Source organism: Artemia sp. Qi Xiang Cuo, chromosome 14 (assembly GCF_049724085.1).
Source record: "Artemia sp. Qi Xiang Cuo chromosome 14, ASM4972408v1, whole genome shotgun sequence".
NCBI classification, from domain to species: Eukaryota; Metazoa; Arthropoda; class Branchiopoda; order Anostraca; family Artemiidae; genus Artemia; species Artemia sp. Qi Xiang Cuo.
This window is the reverse complement of record NC_142807.1, coordinates 5,590,115-5,610,771: the sequence shown is the minus strand read 5'-3', so window position 1 is coordinate 5,610,771 and position 20,657 is coordinate 5,590,115. Positions and strand designations below refer to the sequence as shown.

Sequence of the window (20,657 nt, the reverse complement as noted above, 5' to 3'; positions counted from 1 at the left end):
ACAGAATTCCAACTGAAATAATTTTATGCCATCAATCAATTTGGTGCTTGGGCTCGTCTATCTTCAGTTTCTCAGGCTTCTAGTACGCACTAACTTCTTCATACATAACCAAAAGTCACCCGGATACCCAACCCTGTTTTTATATTGTAAGATATTGCACTTAGATGCCGTACTCTTTGTCTGTCGTTTGTTGTCCATTGACCATTTGGGCCTTCTTCTTCTTCTTCTAAGTCTGTTTTCTTATTCTTTATGCTGAAGTTTCTCTTTATCCTTATTCTTCTTGATACAACTGAATAAGGATAGTACGAATGTTCATTGACCACTTAGTGTAAAAGTTAGTACACTTAGTGTAAAAGTTAGATCCATGGTTCCCAACATGGGACTTTCACTTTTTTGTATAAGGGGGCCAGGGTAGACAATCTAATTTCTAAAAAGAAATCCAAAATTTCCTTTGCCAAGCTAATGATCTTTTAGGCTTCTTTCTCTAAATACGGTTCCTCCTTTCTAATGGTAATCATGTGTCACAAGGAGGGTGGGGAATCAGGATTTTAGAGGTACTTGTGGGGTTTTTCAACAACAAAAAAGGTTGAGGGCCGCTAGTATAGATGCTTTAGAGATGAAAATTCAATAAAATTTAAATTAATATTAAATTTAAAATTGTAATATCCTATGGGGTTCACTTCTTGTTTTGGATTCACCTCCCACCCCCTTGCTTCTCTTTAAAGAGGGGAAGAATCTGCTGCTTTGGCCAAGAGTTTGGCAGAGCGTTTTACTTCTCAGAACTTTGTTTTGGACTATTTTTTTTATTATGTCTACCGTAGCCACAAATAGGAATGAACCACTCGTCTCAGTCTCCAGAGCAGACTCTGTATTGCGGAGGAGACTCCTCTAGAGGAGTGCCTCTGTACTGTGATAATTTGTTTTTTTATATTTGAATACATAACCCAGTGTTGATTGTAATGCTTATATCTCATTGTAGATTTACTTTTGAAAGGAACTTTTGATAGGCTGAAATTTACAATATTATTTCAGACTATGCTATAATATGATATAATATAATATATAATAAGATGCAATATAGTGTAGATCAGTAGGATTGAAGTGGGATTGAACATGAATTGCCATATTGATCTTCTCTTTGAATCCAACCCTCAGCAAATGGTTTTTGACAATTACTTATGAAGTTTGAAAATATCAGGTAGTAACCTATAGGCGTAATAGCAATAATGTATATTTTAATATTTTTTTTTGTGCGTAATAGCCACACATTTTAAATTACAGATTGACAAGGAATATTTACAACTAGAACCAATTGGTTTGGTTTTTGTATTCTTCTTTGGCCTGATTCTTGTTATCCAGTTTACTGCTATGCTCTTCCATCGTTTTGGCACTATTTCTCATATTCTTGCTTCTACAGAACTGACATGCTGCAATAGAAAGGTTAGTCATCATTCCTCACCAACTGTTGCTACTGCTACTAACAACTCCCCGCAGCACCAACCTGCCTGAGGCCAACACATCTATCAAGGTCGTACTCAGAGGGGGGTAGGGGGGTTGAACCCCCCCTCCCCCCGAAATGTTTTTCTGACTCGTAAAAACGTAACAAAAATGGATATAAACAAATTTTGTATGCGGTTTTTTGAGGTTTTTTTTTGTGTAACCCCCCCCCCCCCCTATCCGAATTTTTTTTTTCAGTAAAAACCCCTCCGAAAACAATCCTGGGTACGGCCTTGACATCTATGCACGCTCCTCCATCCCAGTCGATTCAAAGCCTCCTTACAACCTCCCAAGAAGCTCCCATTTCGCTTAAATTTTTCCTTATTATGTATGCTCTCTTCCTCCCCCCAAAGACCTATTATGTACGAAATATGGTTTTGAATGTCTCTAAAAAATTGTATTTTGCCAATTTTAATAGTCTAAGTCACGTTTTAAAACAGAAAAATGCTGAAATTGCGAGCCCACTGTAATAAACATTGATTGAGTTCTCGTAACTATTCCGACTGCTACTAACTTTTTGATCTAACTGATTTAGCAGAAAGCGGAGGATACTGAACTATAGCCCCCCCCCCGATTAAGGTTTTGTTTAGTCACCTCTAGACTGGGCTTCTGGAAGTGCTCAGGGTTTCACACATTCATATACCGTCTTTGTTAGATATTACTACTCAAAATGAACAATACTTACCTTAGTTTATTTAGTTGACGTCTTGTTGTAACAGCCTGCCAATCACCAATCGAGAAACAGTGACGTGATGCTATATAATTGATAACGGTTTCTCTAGTGTACTTTTCCAAAAAAAAAGTAAGTAGGCTTTTGTATGCTCACAAGAGAGCATACGCTTTTTATGACTGAAAACAAGGAAGTATATTTCATAATATAGATTGGATAGGATAGTCACTAAATTTCAGTGAAAGGTGCCAAATTTTATAAATTTTACCATATTTTGTATTTTGTATTTTGTATTTTGTATATTAGTATTTTGTATTTTGTATATTAGTATATTCCATATTTTAAGTATACCATATTTTGCCTCATAGCCGGTGGATCAGGTTGGAACTGTCCTTTTTGTGCGGGGGGGAGGCTGTTGTAAGTAGACCTAGAGTTTTTTATTTGAGGGAAGGGGAGCAAGCCATTTATTCTCCTTTCCGTATAAAAAAGTGCTAATTCTTTTTTTTTGCGTTTTTTAATCACGATATGCAGAAGTTTGTTGTATCTAGTTTTTTAAAGAATCTACTGAATGTATACTATGCTTCCAAGAGGAAGGTTACGTTCAATTAAGAGATGTGAAACTCGAATTGAAGATGTCACCCATACCCATTTTCAAGACTGCCTGAGATCGCTCTTAATGTAATGGCTGGTAAAGGTAAAGTCGGAGCTTTTGTACCCGGGTGGGGCCTATTTTGATCTAGAATCGGGGCAGTAGTCTGCCAATTTCGGTACCTAAGTAATTTTAAGCTAACGAAAATCGGGATTGCTGGTTGCTAATTTCGATGGTCAGAAAATTCAACACAGCAATTTATAATAATCAAACAGTTCGTGGTAACGAACTGTAAGTAAGAAGCGACCCGGCTCAATGGTAACCGAATTTCTAGAAAACGGGTTTTTGATACCAATAGATACATCAAAAGAATTAGATTTCAATGCTGATTTTAAATATATAACTTTCATCAGGTTTAGTCCTACCCATCAGAAGTTATGCGACTGAGAAAATTTGGCTGATTTTCGAAAAAAGTGGGAAAAACCCCCTAAAAGCTATAGAACCTTGATGAAAATCACACCATCATATTCAGCGTATCAGAGAACCATACTGTAGAGGTTTCAAGCTCCTATCTACAAAAATGTGGAATTTTGCATTTTTTTGCCAGAAGAAAGATCACGGATGCGTGTTTATTTGTTTTTTTATTGTTTTTTTCTTCCCAGGGGTGATCGTATCGACCCAGTGGTCCTAGAATATCGTGGGAGGACTCATTGGATCGGAATTTAAAAGTTTTAGTGCCCTTTTTAAGTGACAAAAAAAATGGAGGGCAACTAGCCCCCCTCCCGCGCTCATTTTTTCCCAAAGTCATCTGATCAAAATTTTGAGATAGCCATTTTGTTCAGAATGGTTGAAAATATGATAAATATATCCTTTAGGATGACTTAATCCCCCGAAGTCCCTGGGGGGAGGGCTGAAAGTTATGAACTTAGCTCAATGTTAACATATAGTATTGGTTATTAGGAAGTATACGGACGTTTTCAGGGGCGATTTTTTCTGGTAGTAGGGAGGTGGGTGGGTTGGAGGTTATGTAGGAGGATCTTTCCATGAAGGAAGTTTTCATGGGGGAAGGGACATTGCTATGAAGGGGGCGCCGGATTTCCCAGCATTATTTTAAAAAAAGATCAGAAATTAAATATAAAAAAAACAAGTTTTCCAACTGAAAATAAGGAGTAACATCAAAACTTAAAACGAACAGAAAACATTACGTGTATGATTGGGTTCACCCCCTAGTCAATACCTCGCTCTTTAAGCCATAGATTTTTTAGTACTTTCATAAGAGCTATTCATTCTTAATAACTGCCTGTGTGATTAAGGGTTATTTTTAAAGAATTGGAACAAAATTCGAACTTCAGATTAAAGAGCGAGGTATTGACTAGTAGGCGAGCCCCCTAATATACGTAATGAAAATATATGAATATAGAAGTTCGTCACGTAAGTTAATTCGTAAGTTACGTATATTTATTAGTAAGAAAAACGTTCGTAAATAAAATTAAACAAGTTTCGAGAAAGCCATTTAACCAAATTAAAGTAAAATTAATATGTAAATTTTGTTTTAATTATTCATGTACGGTGAGCCAAAATCAAAACCTGCATCAATTCAAAAACGTTCAAAAATTAAATAAAAAAAGAAGTTTTTTTTAACTGAAAGTATGGAAAGACGCTAAAACTTAAAACGAACAGAAATTTTTCCGTATATCAAAGGGGCTGTCCCCTCCTCAACGCCTCGCTCTTTACGCTAAGGTTTGACTTTCTCACAACTCTTATTTTTTTTAAACAATAAAAAACTTTAGCGTAAAGAGCGAGGCGTTGAGGAGGGGACAGCCCCTTTCATATACGGAATAATTTCTGTTCGTTTTAAGTTTTAATGTCGTTCCTTACTTTCAGTTAAAAAAAACTTGTTTTTTTTATTTAATATAAAACGAAGGATGCATAAGAATGCAATACGGTGTACATGGTACAATAATGCATACGAATGGTGTTGATGGGATCATTACTTTCAAAAATTTTAGTCAATAATATAGATGGAAGAAAACAGGGAGCAAATATCCCTCTAAGAGCAAAAAATGTAGTTTTAAGAACAAAAATTTGTTAATCTGCTACAAAGTATGTATCGCTACTCTTACCAAGGAAAATTGCAGGGAAAAGTATTTTAGAGGCCCGACCAGTGGCTTAATTTCGTCTATTTTTTTCTGGGCGGGGGGGGGGGTGGAAGTTGGAGCCAATTTTCCCAAATCAAGTGAAAATGACAGTGAAACTGAAAAATTATACATATATTACCATTAGGGCAAAGATATACTAAATAAAACTGACCTCTTTCTCTGGATACTTGAATTATGCAGGCTTATCTTACTTTTGACGAGATTTTTTTGCAAAGACTACATTTTAATTGGGAGGGGGGGGGGCAAAGTGAGGTCTAGAGGGGGCAGTTGCTACCCCCCTCCCCCGTGCCCAATTGAAAATTACGACCCTGGAATAGCCCAATGCCTCTGAATAGTCACGCCGGTCGGAAGGGGGTGGGGGGGGGGTGCAATCGCACCGTCTAGAATTTGAAAATATGTGTTTTGTATCTTTCTCTTAAGAAAGTTGAAATTGAAAAAGCCCCCTGCCCTAGACTTTAATAAATATATATTTTGTATCATCATTTTAAAATAAAATTGAAATAAATCCTTACCCTGACCAAATTTTCGTGGATCGGTGTCACTGCTCGGAGTTAAAAAAGAAAAAAAAAAGTCAGAACTGAAATCAAATTTATTGGATTTCTTAGGGCACCAGAATTAGCAAGTTGCAAAAAGTTTTGGTATACGACATGGGAAATGGTGCTGCCTATTTAAGAAAGGAAGGGGAAAGAAAAGTGAAAAGCGAAAGAAAGTGAAAAGCGAAAGAAAGAAATAACAACAAACAACCAGAATAGATATCCTTTTCGCAGACGGCAATGAATAAATGCAGACGCAGACGCTCAATGACGTCATTGCAGACGTCAGATGCAGACGTCAATGACGCCAATGAATAAAAAAGAATAAATTAAGCGTTTTGAAACTTTTAGTATATATATTATATAACTGTGACATATTTCTTTTCAAACTGTGAAATATTTCCGCAAGTGGACCTTGGGATATTGTCAAATTTTTAGCGGGAGCAGCTGATGAATATATACTCCCAACCTTGTTGAAGTGTGAATATCTATTAAATATAAAGGGTGTCTGTTTGATCACGGTAACGACGATCTGTTTTATCTGTTTTAAGTTCAACTTCAACTAGGAATATATTTGCCCTAGGCAATTAAATATTTCATCTTAATAAACTTGTCAATTTTAATGGACTGCATTCTTTTACTTTTATTCTTCAGATTCTTCTATTTATCTTTGTTTGCAGTCATTTATTTGTCGTCTTTTTGTTTGACATTCATATTCTGTTCTTGTTAATTTTTGTATATTGCATGACCATGTTAAAAAAAAAGAATTTTTCGCTTATTTTAGTGATGTTCATATTTTTCCTTGAGTTAAATTATAAATTTGACTATTTATTTATAGATTGAAGATATTTCTGACGATGCTTTCATAGATAAAAACGCAATTGATATAGCCAGAAATCTTCAAAAATTGAGAGGTTTGGACGGAGACCAAGAAAGTGAAAACGGATCAGGTATGTAGTCTGAAAAGATTAAATCAAAATTTCAAATAAAATTGGAATGAAGATTACTCAATCAATCAATCAATATCTTTATTGCCCAAAAAACACACACAAGGGTTCAATATGGAGAATATGAGAAGACAAAAAAACAAAAGAAAGAAGAACACACTCACAAAGAAAACTATCAAAAATAGATTCAAATATTTCTAATAACACATAGCAGGATGGTGGCTGTTTGTCCTATCAAGCATAGAAAAATAGCGACCTTGAGGCTGCTCAGCCACGGTTAGTGGTTCAGTTAACCCGTAGGCTGACACTAGTCTTTTGTTTCTAGCCCATGGGGGTATACAGAAGAGAAATTTCGCGAAACGAAACTATACGGATCTAATAGTCTTTTTATCAGTAGCCGTAAACATATTCTAAAATGGAGTCAGTGCGAGGACATGAGGCATCGCAAAAGCGTTGTAGACACGGGCGAGAATACGCCTGCTGTAGCAAGCTTTACAGCAAACAACTACACCAAACGCTGTTCTAAGTTTCTCATTTAGATGAGAGATAAGGAGAGCCCTTGTCATTTTTACACTATCCCCTATCGGGAGAACGAGATTCTTAATACGAGCAGATAACTGAACACTGATTTCCTTACTGTTCGCATCCAACCTAACCAACAGATTTGCCGAAAGCAAGGACCTCGCTCTTCGAAGCATTAAAATTGAGACCAATTTCGGCATATTTCCTACTAAGCACAGAAATATTCTCCTGGAGAGACGTTACAGTTCTACTTAAATTCAGGATGTGGTCAGCGTAATTCAAAGTCAAAAGACCAAGTCAAAATTTCAAATAAAATTAGCAAGAAGATTAAGTGGCATTAAGCTTCATCAGCTGGTAATTACATTAAATAAAATTACATCCAATAAATTGATTCATTATAGTTAATCAATCAATTAATAATTAATTAATCATCAAATTATATTAAAGTTTTAACATTAAAGTTTTTACTACGTTTCACCTAAAATACTAAGTCAAAATTATAGAAAAATTCTGAGTAAAGCATATAATGAGTTAAATTACAAATTGCTTTCGCGTTCCAAAATTAAAATTAAGCGGAAGAGGGTGAAATTTCAATGTGGTGCTGCAGGATAGTAAAACTTCAACTGAAGAGTTAAAAAAGCCGTCTTCAAAAAGTGTACATGACGATCATTGTAATTCGATTGACTGTATAGAAGAAAATCACATGTGTGGCATTTTGTGGCATTTAATCAAAAAAAATTTGGGGGGGGGGGTATACAAAAACATCAAAAAACGCATAAAACATTTGTTTACATCCTTTTTTGTTATGTTTTTACGAGCCAGACAAACATTTGGGGGAAGGGGGGTCCAAACCCCCCAATCCCCCCCTGGGTACGGGCCTTGTTACCTTATGTCAGAAAAGGTAGCCAAATAACACTGGCTTTTTGTTTATCTGTGTCTGCTATGTCAAATTTCGACTCAGTAAAAAAAGCGACGATTTTTGGATCACAACACTGAGATATGTAGTGAGAGAGCTGTGAGATATGATATAAAATATAAAGCAAATAGAACTTATGCTCTTTGATTATGTCGTCCACTATTGCTTCTTTTTTAATTTCAAAGAAATTGTTACAATCTTTGTCATGCAAATTGTTGAATGCAATCTGCCAATAAAGAATTTAGTTTGAAGTGGTCCATTACTGATCAATAACATTTGGTAACCAATTCTAAACCAGTTACTATATACTGTGTAAGCTTTTTGTAACTAATGTTTTAGAGTAACAATGCAAAATTGGCAATATTTGGTAAAATGTAGACATGATCGTGTGGCACCAATTTTCGATTTCTCTGTTAGTATTGTAACTTACCCGCCAGGTTTCGAACAGGATATGGCTTCTCTAGCATCAAATTAAAAATTAGAAATAAAAACTGTTTCTAGAACTGATGTTGTCTGGCAAAGTGCAGACAACTCAAATTGTGCAAACTTGTTTCTCTGTGGTATAAACCATAAGGTATTTAAGTTAGGGTATAGAATTCACAAGGATGGGAATCTAAATTATAACGATATAGCAAAACTTTATACAGCAATCTCCATCTATATTCCCAAATGCAGATGGCATCTTAAAGAAAATGATTGGAGACTGGCGCTACGTTTGAAAAGAATCATTACCACTGTCTAGCGTTTGACAATAGTACTTTAACCTAAATTGCCACGTGCTTTTCTTTTAAAATAATCTGAAAAGCAAAGGAGGTGAAGCAAGACAGGATTTTGTCACCATTAGGCATACAACTAGCCTACTTACCCTGCCAAGATTTTACCAAGTTAACCTAGGCCTACTTTGTGCAAATTTGGTTTTGAGTAAATAATTCCTAATTACAAAAAAGCTGACTAATTATTCTGAAAAAAAATTGATGTAAACCTGAAAATTTTCAAGTTTGATCCTATAAGTTACAGATTAATTATGTCCTTACACTGTCAGTGGCACCAGTCTTTTTTAATCGTAGAATTATTAATTAATTAGTTAATTAATTAAAGGCCCAGTTCTTGCATGTTTTCCATTTACTTTGGGTGGTGTAGCAAGTTTTGCTAATGGACGAAGGTGTTTCTAGCAATATGCTTCATTAATAGCTGAAAAACATTTTCCTTTAATTTAATTTTAATGTTTAAACAAACATTTTACCTCAGATTGATATTTGCTTTATTTAATGGTTCCCTTGCAAAACTTAAGTACCCCCTCCCCTAAAAACAGACATCTTAGGCCTATACCTGAAAACCGAAATTTCCTAAGATTTTTCTTTTGGTTGTTTCAAAATTATGAAGGCATTAGAGCAGTATCACATTTCGTCAGTGTTGCCGTGTTGAAACGTGAAAATAAATAATAAAAGCTGCCTATTTAAATTTGACAACGCTTTTCGTAAAAATCCAAATACTAACAATCTGTGTTTCTCAAAGACAACTGCACCTTCAAAGGAAAGCTGTATCTTCTTAGGGTTTTTTTTGTGCCCTTGTGTTTTTAGTTGACTATGTATCATCCGCTGAAGCAGGAGAAGAAGGTAAGTAAGTAATGCGGTAAGCAGGAGTTGCGGTCTTTGGTCTTTTTTTTAGAATAACAAAGTTAATTTAGCTGATTTCTCGCCCGCTTTTTTTTAATTTGGCTTTTACCCAGAACTACTACCCGCTATTACCCGCTGCTACCCAAAACTTCATACCAGAATGTGGGCGTCTTTTTCATTAAAAGTTGAATTTCCGATATTCCCTAATTTTCTAAGATGCATTATGTTATTTAAGTTTCCACTCAGGCAATTCTAACAATCATATTTCATTTTTGCTCTCTTTGGTACATTAAACAAAGATAGTCGTTATTTTTGTTAATCCATATTTGGTGTATCATATTAATTCGAGTTTTTCAAAAAACTAAAACTGATAGCAGTGCTTCCTATCTGTATTCATTATGTTGATAAAATCACAGATGGACTATAAACTGCACAATAAAGATGTTGAAATTATATGAAAAGGAGTATCTAACCCTTGGTTCCCACTGATGCGGTTTCACGCAAAACGGCCGTTTTTGCCTGATCCGTCAGATTTCCTCCGTTTTTTGCTGCAAGTTTCTGCGTCACAATGGTTCAACGGCTGCGTTGAAATATTTCTAGTGAGCCGTTGAAAATCGCATCCGTTATTTTAAATTGAAATCATTGTAGAGCCATAAATTGCATGTAACTGAGAAACTAAACATGTTATAGATAAGACTTATATTTTTCATTAGGCATAATTAGCCAAGGCTATTATAGGTTAGCCCTTTGAAAATTTTCTTGGCTTCTAGAATTCGATTTAGCCTATTCTTATGCATATGCTTTTTAAATATAACATAGTATATTTGCGCTTCAACGGCTGTAGTGAACCGTTTCTGTGCGAACATTTTTGCGAATTTTCCGCATCCGCTATCCATGAGCCGTTTTATATGAAAAAAAATCGCACCAGTGGGAACCAAAGGTAAAAGAAGCAATTCTCCGATTTTGCAGCAACAAACTACCTTGTTGCAAATCGGAAAACTGTGCAACAAAGCAGTTCAAACTTGTCTTTTATTTGATTGGTCCACATTGGTCAAATACTAAAAGGGGAGGGGGAACGTGAAAAAAACTGCCTTTTAAAACGCAGTTTTCTGGGTACGAGTCCTTCGCACCCGTCTCAGAGGATTATATTCTCTCCTTGCTAATCTAACTTGCCGTATATTTCCATTACTTCGACGATTTTCTCTTTTTTATGCCTTTTTTTTATAAAGTATTATTTATCCTTTCAGGTGTCTTTTTTTCCGTGGGATTTATGTGTTTAATGTATATTTTGTATGCACTCAATTAAAGGAAGCTGAAATATATGAAGTTTTGCTTTCTAGGTGGAGACAGAATTGGCAGACGAAGAACAATTCATAACCTTGAAAAGCAGCGGCAGAAAAAGCGAGCTATTGGTACTTTAGATGTCGCATTTAAAAAGCGGTTCTTCTCTATATCCGCTGAAGCGGGAGTCGAAGGTAAGCAAGTAATGCGGTCTTTGGTCTTTTTTCCAGAATAACAAAAATTAATTGTTTGAACCAAAGAAGATGTTTTAAACAAAGTTATTATCATTTTTTGGGGGTCTCCAATTGTCTTCAAACGACTCACAGAACTGATTGACTATTTGAATTACCTTTACTCTATGCCTATCTGCCTTAGTTCTGCCCTAGGATGGATATTAAACTATCTAGTAACAAGTGAAATGACATTTTTATACAATTCTGAAAAAGTTATGCCGGCTTTGCCTTGCACAGAGACTATCTGTCTTGGCTTTATTCTAATCAGCCATGGCTCTCATGTTTTTCATCCCCTCCACCAAGTTGATTTTAATCCAAAAATCAACGGACTTGGTCAAGTTGTTTTAAAAGAATAAGGTTTTTAAAGAATAGTATGGCCTTATTTAACCTTTCCCGTAAATGAAAGGCGTTATTGGTGGCAAAATCTTTTTTTTTCTATTCTGGAGAATGAAGCGGCTGCTGTAAATGGGGGAATTGTTCAAGCCCATATGTATAGACTAAACTTTATTTCTTTTTTTCTCAAATTTGCCGTGGAATTGGGGAGGGGGGGGGGGAGAGGTACTCAGACAAAACTTAGGGGTAATCTTACTCCCCCCACCCTATGGATATGTTTGATTGCTTTAATGATAGGTTAACTTATTTATTTTGTCAGTCGAAACAGAATTAGCTGATCTCTGAGAGGTTTTTGTAATCCTTTTTTATTGGACAGTTTATGATAACGAACTGTATGTAAAGAGCAACCCTTGTGAATAGTAACCGAAGCTCTAAAAGTATATTTTTGTAAAAATTTAGGTATCACAAGAATTTAATTTTTATGGTGATTCAGAATATGTAAAATTCAGTCAGTTTAAAGTTGCCTATCAAAATTTATTAGACTAAGAAAATTAGCATAATTTCAGAAATAGGGAAAAAAACACTCCCGAAACGAGGTGTATGTATCATTGTTGATGAAAATAACACAACCAGATTCAGCATGTCCAAGAACTTCGTACCAGCATTTTCAAATTCCTATGTGCAAAAACGAAAATTGCATTTCTCCGAGAAGCTTGGTGACGGATGCTTTTTTTTCGGAAGTGATCGGATCCAAATAGTGGCCGTGGAATGATCGGTGTTTCATGGACATTCTAGTGGAAATTCAAAACTCGATTGCCCTTCGAGTGGAAAAGAGATCATGTAACAGATATTCTGACTTGAAATTTGTGCCACATACCGTTTGTCGCAAACAGCGCCAAAATAGTATCAAGGGTATCAAAATAGTATCAATTTCGATTCCTTTTCACTGGTGGTTTTCATTTTCAAAGTGTTTTTATTATACTTTATTATAAAGATCGGAGGTTGAGAGGGTGGTATTTCGATTTGTATTTAGAATAATTCTCACATGGTATTAAAAATAAAGAAGATAAAAAACTAATTCTTCAAATTCAAATGATAGTAAAGAGCAGCGTTAAAACTTGAAACAAAGTAAATAATAGTTCCAAATAGGTACAGGTGGAAAAAATACCAACTTGAAACAAACGGAAACCGTCCAATATATTAAGGATCTGCCCTCCCTCAATCTTTATGCTAAAAATTTTCTTTTTCTTCTCTATGCTTCAGCAATGGGATAAAAGCCATGAGAAAAGCATTGGGATAAATGAGCCATGGGATTAAAAGTTAAACTAGCAGTCTTCACACTACTTCATGAATGATGGAGCCTAATTACTCTAATTTAATAATAATAGTACACTCAATTATTTATTTTATAATTTATCACTAAATACAATTTGTAATTTATTGTTATTAAATTTATATTTAATAGCTTAGAATTATATTTAATTTATGTTCAACTTCTTGTTTAATTATGTTGATATTTAAATTTTATATCTGTTTTACGATTTATATCTATTAAATAATTTATTAAATCGCTCTTAATAAATGTTTAAATAATAACATTTTCGCTTCAAAAGTTTTGGACCCTTTAAAGTGTTTTCCAGAAAGTATTAATCACAGTTTAGCATAAAGAGGAGAGTTTGAGGGGAGGTAGCTCCCCTTATATAAGACAATTTCAGCTCTAAGTTTTATTGTCTATCTTTACTTTCATTAAAAAAAAATATTATTTCGTAGAGACTCCAAGTTTAAAACTTTAAAATTTAATAGAAGAATGTACTTACGATTAGGCCGCTAATATATTTTCTTTTCAAAAAGATCTTTTCCTTTTCCTTTTCAAAAGACTGAAGCTTTAAAAAATCGTACTTAAAAACGTGAATTCAGTTCTCGCCGTCAAAGAGACTATCAGGTTTCAGGAAAGTTGATATGATTTTTTTTTTTCCCACTGCATATGGCAACGTTCTCACTAAGATGTGCCTTTTTTTCAGAAACACCAGCCATGAGTCAAATGCGAAAGCTGTCGATGACAAGAGAAACAATTAAAGCCTTGGAGCTTAGAAGAAACACTGTTTTGGGTGAAAGAAAAAAGTCGACAATGCAAACACTGGGAGCCAATAACGAGTTTAATAAGTAAGTGAACTTTTAATACTTAGGTTCCTCGCTTCATTTCACCATTTATATTTACAGGGACAAGATTTATAAGCTCCTAGTGTTTGATAGATATCTTCAAGCAGAAAACTGGCGGCTTTTTGTTGCCGCTCTGCTCGCTTGGGCTTTTGACCATCATTAATGATTCCGCAAATTTAACTTTAGGCTATGACGTCATAAGTGTACAGACAAATGGATGTCGGCTAACAGTAATACACATGTATAATAATTTATTTTTGACCCACTAACAATTATAAAAAAGTGGAGCAACAAAAGAAAATAAAAAGTAAAGACACACAAAAACAAAACACGTGCAGAACAATGTCAATATAAAAAACTACAAATACAAATCAAAACAATCGCACAAGAGGATGAAAAGGACCCAACCGCTCGTACATGGCATTCACAGATGCAGCTTTAGATTTTGACGTTATATGTTTACAGACGGGCGAATTTATCTTCAATTACGTATGTCATGCCATACCATTAATTAAAACAAACTTTTTCCACAAAAAAAGTTTTTCAAAGACAAGTAAAGAGCTATATAAGCCAGAAATGAGCGGAAATGAAGTCAAATAATTTTCCAAGTGTAAAACTACCCCAAATCACCATCAATAAATAAATGAAACTCAAAATGAACAGAAATTACAACAGAGTCAAACTCAAAACGAGCAAAAATTAACAAGCGTAGGGCTGATACCCTCCATGCCTTCTCAAGACCAGACCATAATATTCGCTTTACTGAAAAAAAAAAAAAAAAACAAATGACCGTGCATTGTCCGGTTAATTGACATATACTGATAATTATTCCTTAAAGTTTTGATAATTTTTTATTTATGAAGGTAAAAAAAGTGAAAACATTAAAACGTATTTGTTTTCTGTAAAGTGCAAATTATGTTCTGGTCTTGAGAAGGCATGGGAGTTATCAGCCATACGCACACTAGTTTTTGCTGGTTTTGAGTTTGTCTGGAAGTTCAAACATACATACCTTTCTCAATAACATATACTTTGCGTAACCAATGAACGAATTGCCTAACTTCTGACTTCTAATCGAATGAGCTTCATCCGATCCAAAGTTTATGCGACCACCCGTTCCATATAAACCTTATATGCCCTGGGGCATAACTTACAACCCTTGACCATGGGCTCTGGGGGATTGTGTCCACCCTGGAGACATTGTTATATGATTTTTGGACTATTGGTAACGAAATGGCTATCTCACAAACTCAATTGAATGCGTTTCGTGAAAAGACGATGTCAGGGAGGGGAGGGAATAGCTGCTCTTCATCATATTTGACTCTTAAAAGGGGACTAGAAATATATATCCCCAATTAAATGAGCCTCTTATGAAGTTCAAACGACCACCCCTTCTATAAAAACTTTATATGCCACTGGGGCATAACTTATAACCCTTACCCTCCCGCTCCCTCTGGGGATTCTGTCAACCCCAAAGGCCTTATTGTATGATCTTTGGACTATCTTTGAACAAATCGCAATCTCAAAATTTCTATCGGATGCATTTTTGGAAAATACGAGGCGGGGAGGGGTGACTGCCCTCCGATCACTTTGACTCATAAAAAGGGCACCAGAACATCTGATTTCCAATCAGATAAGCACATTCCAGAGTTTTTACGACCACCCTTTCCATAATAACCTTATGTAACCTTGGGATATAACTTGCAAACCTTGCGCTGAGGGCCTTGGGGGGGGGGGTCATCCTCAAAGACATAATTTCCAGACCTTTCAACTACGCTGAACAAAATGGCTCTAAAAATTTTGATTAGACTAGTTTATGGAATTGATGGGCGTGGAGGGGGGGGGGCTTATTTCACTCCAGTTGCTTTTGACCATTAAAAAGAACACTAGCTCTTTCAATTTCCAATCGAATGAGCCTTTTTCGAAGTTTCTACGACAACAAACTACCATTTTAAAATTTCTTTAACATTCATTTCGGCAAAAAACGAAGTGTGGCGGGGGGTATTTACCCTTCGACAACTCTGAGTCTTAAGGAAGGCATAAAAAGTTCTGATTACGAGTCAAATGAGCCCCCTCTGAAGTTTATACGATCACCATTTCTGTATAAACCTTGTATGCCCCCAAGGTAATTTAAAACCCTTGCCCTAAGGGCTGTAGGGGGGGGGTGTCATCCTCAAAGACATCATTTCTCGACCTTTCAAGTGCGTTGAACAAAATGGCAATATAAAAATTTTGATTGGATTTGTTTGGGGAAAAGGTGGGCGTTGGAGGGGGGTTAGTTGCCCTCCAAACTGTCGGTTAGTTGCCCTCCAAACCTTTCAATATTCAGTTGAATGATCCTTTTTGAAGTTTCTACGACAACTCCTTCGATAGGAAGTGTCCTGGTCTAAGATAATCCAAAAAAAAAAAGATAATACGTTGTGCCCACATCGCTCTTTACTAAGGTAGGCGCTATTGCGCTGCTCATGATATTAGTGTTGAAAAAGAATCTTCACTTAAATTTCTGAAGTTGTTCTTGTTAGGACGTTTTTCCAGAACAAGGGATGTTGCGAAAAACCTACTGCTGTAACTTGTACCGAGATTACAAGAAAGTTATATATTTGGATTCATTAATTTTAAAACTATCCATTCACCAAGTCAGAGTTTGTTTTAGAAACTTATCTAAAATTGCCAAATTTTTAGGAAAATTCGCCTATTTTCGGTCATTTGAAATCTTCTCAACGCATTTTTCTACTAAAAAAAGTAGCAAATTTCAACAATGTAATACGGTAGATCGATGAAATTGAATCAGCAATATTTTTTTTTACTTACGTGGAAAGTGTTGAAACCTTGGGATGCCGTAGGAAGGCTTAACATTGAATCGGCAATTATTCCTACTGACGTAGAAACCGTAATCGTTAAAACCGTAGGATACCGTAGGCATAAAATTGAATCGGTATTTTTTTGTGCGGCAATTTTTACTTACGTAGAAATCGTTAGAACCGTAGGACTGTAGAAAATAACGTGTCAAAACTTGCCGAAACAACATAAAAATGTAATATTCAACTGTCAGGAGAATTCACAAAAATGAGAACTGAATATTCTTTTATTTATAAGATAGATAAAAATCCTCTTCTAAGCTAAACACTAGACAATTTTAGACCGTTTTTTTAAAGATATCTCGGGCGCATTGAAAAACCAGGTCTGAAGGGGGCTAAACCAGGTAGTGATAGAGAGAGAGAGAGAGAAATTAAACTACTTAAAAAAACAAGTAAAAAAGGCAATAAAGACTTAGAACAAGGAAACTGATGAGTTTATCTTGTGGTGATTAAAAATCCATTTGAAATGATTAGCATGATTTCCTCAAAAAATAAATTTAGAGGGGCTTCTATGTTTTCTTGCTTGCTAAGCTGTATTCTAGAAACTATGTAGTAAGAGTAAGTAAGAGTAGTAAGAGTCTGTGTGCGTTTCGTCTCTGTGTGTTAGTCATCTCTGTGTGTGTGTCGTCTCTGTGTTTGTGTTGTCTCTTTTTGTGTGTCGTCTCTGTGTATGTGTCGTCTCTGTGTTTGTGTAGTCTCTGTGCGTGTGTCGTCTCTATGTGTGTGCCTTCTCTCTGTGTGTGTCGTCTCAGTATGTCGTCTCTATATGTGTGTCGTCTCTGTGTGTGTGTCGTCTCTGTGTGTATGTCGTCTCTATACGTCTGTCGTCTCTGTGCGTGAGTCGTCTCTGTGTTTGTATCGTCTCTGTGTGTATGTCGTCTCTATTTATGTGTCTTCTCTGTGTGTGTGTGTTGTCTCTGTGTGTGTGTCGTCTCTGTATGTTAGTCGTCTTTTTGTGTCTGTCGTCTCTGTCTGTGTGTTACCAGTAGGACAGGTATATATTCTTCTATTATTTTTTTTTTAATCGTGCCCCTTAATATTTATGTGGTAGGAAGCAATACAAATCGGAAAAATGTCCAGAATTTTCCCCTTTTTCACTGTCCACTTTAAAATTGATTTTTTATCATTATTATTATCTCCTTTTAAGGTCTAAACACGGGCCGCGTCATCGAAGTTCTACAGCTCTAGTTGACGGAACAGCAGAACGGATCTTCACTCCAAATGGAGACACCAATAACGGCTATGATGAAAGTAGTGACGATGATAGGATGACAACAAGGTCATCAGTTAAGCTTCACCCGTTGACCCCGGCTGGGCGTGGTGGGTCCTGGAAAGAGGTAGACAACACAAGAAAGAATAGCCCGATGTGATAATATAGTTTTTATTTATATTTTTTGACTATCAATTTTTTAATAGCTGAATTTCTTGCTTTTTTTTTATGCCTTCATCTTTCCTCGTTTTGGAAAGCTATGTTGTCAAAGAATGATTTTATCAATAATATTATGTTTATCGAATTGTGAAACTTTTCTCTTATCAACAAAATCTTAGGTTTTTTTTTGTATTTTGTGTTTTATTTACATTAAAACAAAAAAAAGCAGCGCTTAATTGTATTTCTTCTGTAGATTTTTTATTTAGAAAAGTAATATTACTTTCTATTATAATCATATAGATCAATTGAAAATCAAGTATTTTGCAGTAGGCACCAAGACATCGCTAATTGTAGAAAAAAGCCAAGACAGATAGTCCGAGTAATTGAGAGGCAAATTTTTTAAATGGCACGGGTAAATGGTGGGAGTAAGTTTGACTCTCTTGTTGGACAAATACTTGTATGTTAGTTTTTGGAAACCTATATATATCTAAAAAAAAAAGATAGATCTTAGACCTGCCATCGACTGGTTTTTATTTCAGAGTCTACTGTGTCAAATTCTGTTTTAAGCAAGCAGCAACTTTCTAGTAGGTCTTTCCAATAAACTAAATTCAATTGAGAAATATAGGGTCTACTATCAGTGCTGGACCCTGAAATTGTAGTAACGGACTCTGAGGCTAATCGCCCTTATTAAGACGACCCAGTAGAATACTGCCTGCAATTGTTTCCAACAATCTGTGTCTTGTTGGAATTGTACTTTCTGTGTCTTGGCTCGTTGAAAACGAAGATGAAAGTTGAACAATATCAGCTTTTAGTTTTGGAAGGAAAAGGAAATGAAAAGCAGTTGTGAGAGAAAACAGAAAGTTGAGCTTCAAGGTTGGAAGTTAAGTACGAACTTAATTTTAAGCAAGCAGCAACTTTCTAGTTGGTGTTCCCTTTAAACTAAATGTAATCGAGCAATGTTGGGTTTAATAACTACGCTGAATATCGATATATCGGACCAAATATCAATATCAAATATCGAAACGTTTCGAAACCGATATTTTTAGGGGTCTCTAACCAACTATATTCCCCGCGGAAAATCCACCACATGAAAATTCTGTAACTTTTCAGCATACATCTTCAAGATTCTTTGCAGGTTTGAATTCTTTCATCTATGATTGATTTTATTTATCATTATCTTACACGTTACCCTGGCATCTTTTTCGCAAGAATTCACTTCCAGCTTTCGAGTCAGATACATGTGAATTATTACCAACTGAAAATGAAAAGTTCACAACAAATAATGTTATAATGAAAAGTTCGGATTTTGAATATTATCAAAGCTAAACTAGCCGATCAGACAGGGTGAATTTTCTCAGTCTGAAAAATTCTGTCAAAGAAAAGGAGCTATCTGTCACAGATAATTTAAGATAAGGTAATATAGCCTACCTTAATTGTAACTATACAGGTATAATATATATAGCGCTGCATAAGTAAAGAACGATGTTGGCATAATGCATTACTTTATTTTCTTCTTCCATAACAGGGCACTTCGTATTGAAGGAGTTGTCGTAGAAACTTGGAAAATGGCTCGTTCGATTGGAAATTGGAACAACTAGTGCCCTTGTTAATAGTAAACAGTGATTGGAAGGCAACTAACACCCCTTTATCGCTCACCCTTTCCCCAAACACATCCAATCAACATTTTGAGATGACCATTTTGTTCAGCGTAGTTGATTTCCAGATAGAAATTATGATTTTTGAGGAGGACACTCCCCCACAGCCCTCAGGGCAAGGGTTTTAAGTTGTGCCCTGGGGGGCACATAAGAACGATGTTGGCACAATGTAATTTTTTTTATCCTTTAGAACAGGGCACTTTGTATCGAAGAAGTTGTCGTAGAAACTTGGAAAATGGCTCATTCAATTGGAAATGGGGGTGGCTTGTGCCCTTTTTAATAGTCGAAAGTCATCGGAAGGCAACTGGCACCCCTTTCACGCCCACCATTTCCCAAAACACATCCAATCAAAATTTTGAGATAGCCATTTTGTTCAGCGTAGTTGATTTCCAGATAGAAACTATGTTTTTGAGGAGGACACAGCCCTCAGGGCAATGGTTGTAAGTTATGCCCTGGGGGCATATAGAAACAGTTGTCGTAGAAACTTCAAAAAAGGCTCATTCGATTGAAAATTCAAAGGTCTAGTGCCCTTTCTAATAGACGAAAGTGATTGGAGGGCAACTAACCCCCCTCTCACGCCCACCTTTTCCCCAAACACATCCAATCAAAAATTTGAGATAGCCATTTTGTTCAACATAGTTGGAAGTTCTGAAAATTAGGTCTTTGAGGATGACACCCTCCCCCCCCCCTCACATTCCTCAGGGCAAGGGGTGTAAGTTATGCCCTGGGGGCGTATAAGGTTTTCATAGAAAGTGTTGTTGTAGAAACTTCATAAGGGGCTCATTCGACTGGAAATTTAAATGGCTAGTGTCCTTTTTAATAGTCAAAAATGATTGGAAGACAACAAACACCCCTTCCACGCCCACCATTTCCCCAAACACATCCAATAAAAATTTTGAGATAGCCGTTTTGTTCAGCGTAGTTGAAAGTTCTGGAAATTGTAACTTTGAGCAGGACACTACCCCTGCAGTCTTCAGGGCAAGGGTTATGAGTTATGCCCTGGACGCATATAAGGTTTTCACTGAAAGTTTTGTTGTAGAAACTTGGACAAGGGCTCATTCGATTGGAAATTCAAAGGGCTAGTGCCATTTTTAATAGTCGAAAGTAATTGGAGGGCAACTAGCCCCCCTCTCACGCCCACCTTTTCCCCAAACACATCCAATCAAAATTTTGAGATAGCCATTTTGTTCAACATAGTTGAAAATTCTGGAAATAATGTCTTTGAGGATGACAACCCCTCCCCTTCTGAGCCCTCAGGGCAAGGGTTACAAGTTATGCCCTGGGGGCATATAAGGGTTTTATTGAAAGATTTGTCGTAGAAA

General features: G+C 35.9%; 1 protein-coding gene across 1 annotated transcript in view; it reads left to right on the top strand.

The window, feature by feature from the left end:
- Positions 1–17,825, top strand: part of kkv (hyaluronan synthase-like protein kkv) — a 118,709-nt gene extending 100,884 nt beyond the window's left edge. The window contains exons 20-24 of the mRNA XM_089100548.1: positions 1,282–1,440; positions 6,287–6,398; positions 10,790–10,924; positions 13,318–13,459; positions 17,459–17,825. Of these exons, the coding sequence (XP_088956674.1) occupies positions 1,282–1,440; positions 6,287–6,398; positions 10,790–10,924; positions 13,318–13,459; positions 17,459–17,681 (771 nt within the window). The 3' untranslated portion in view covers positions 17,682–17,825. The remainder of the gene's footprint in view (positions 1–1,281; positions 1,441–6,286; positions 6,399–10,789; positions 10,925–13,317; positions 13,460–17,458) is intronic.
- Positions 17,826–20,657: the final 2,832 nt, after the last annotated feature.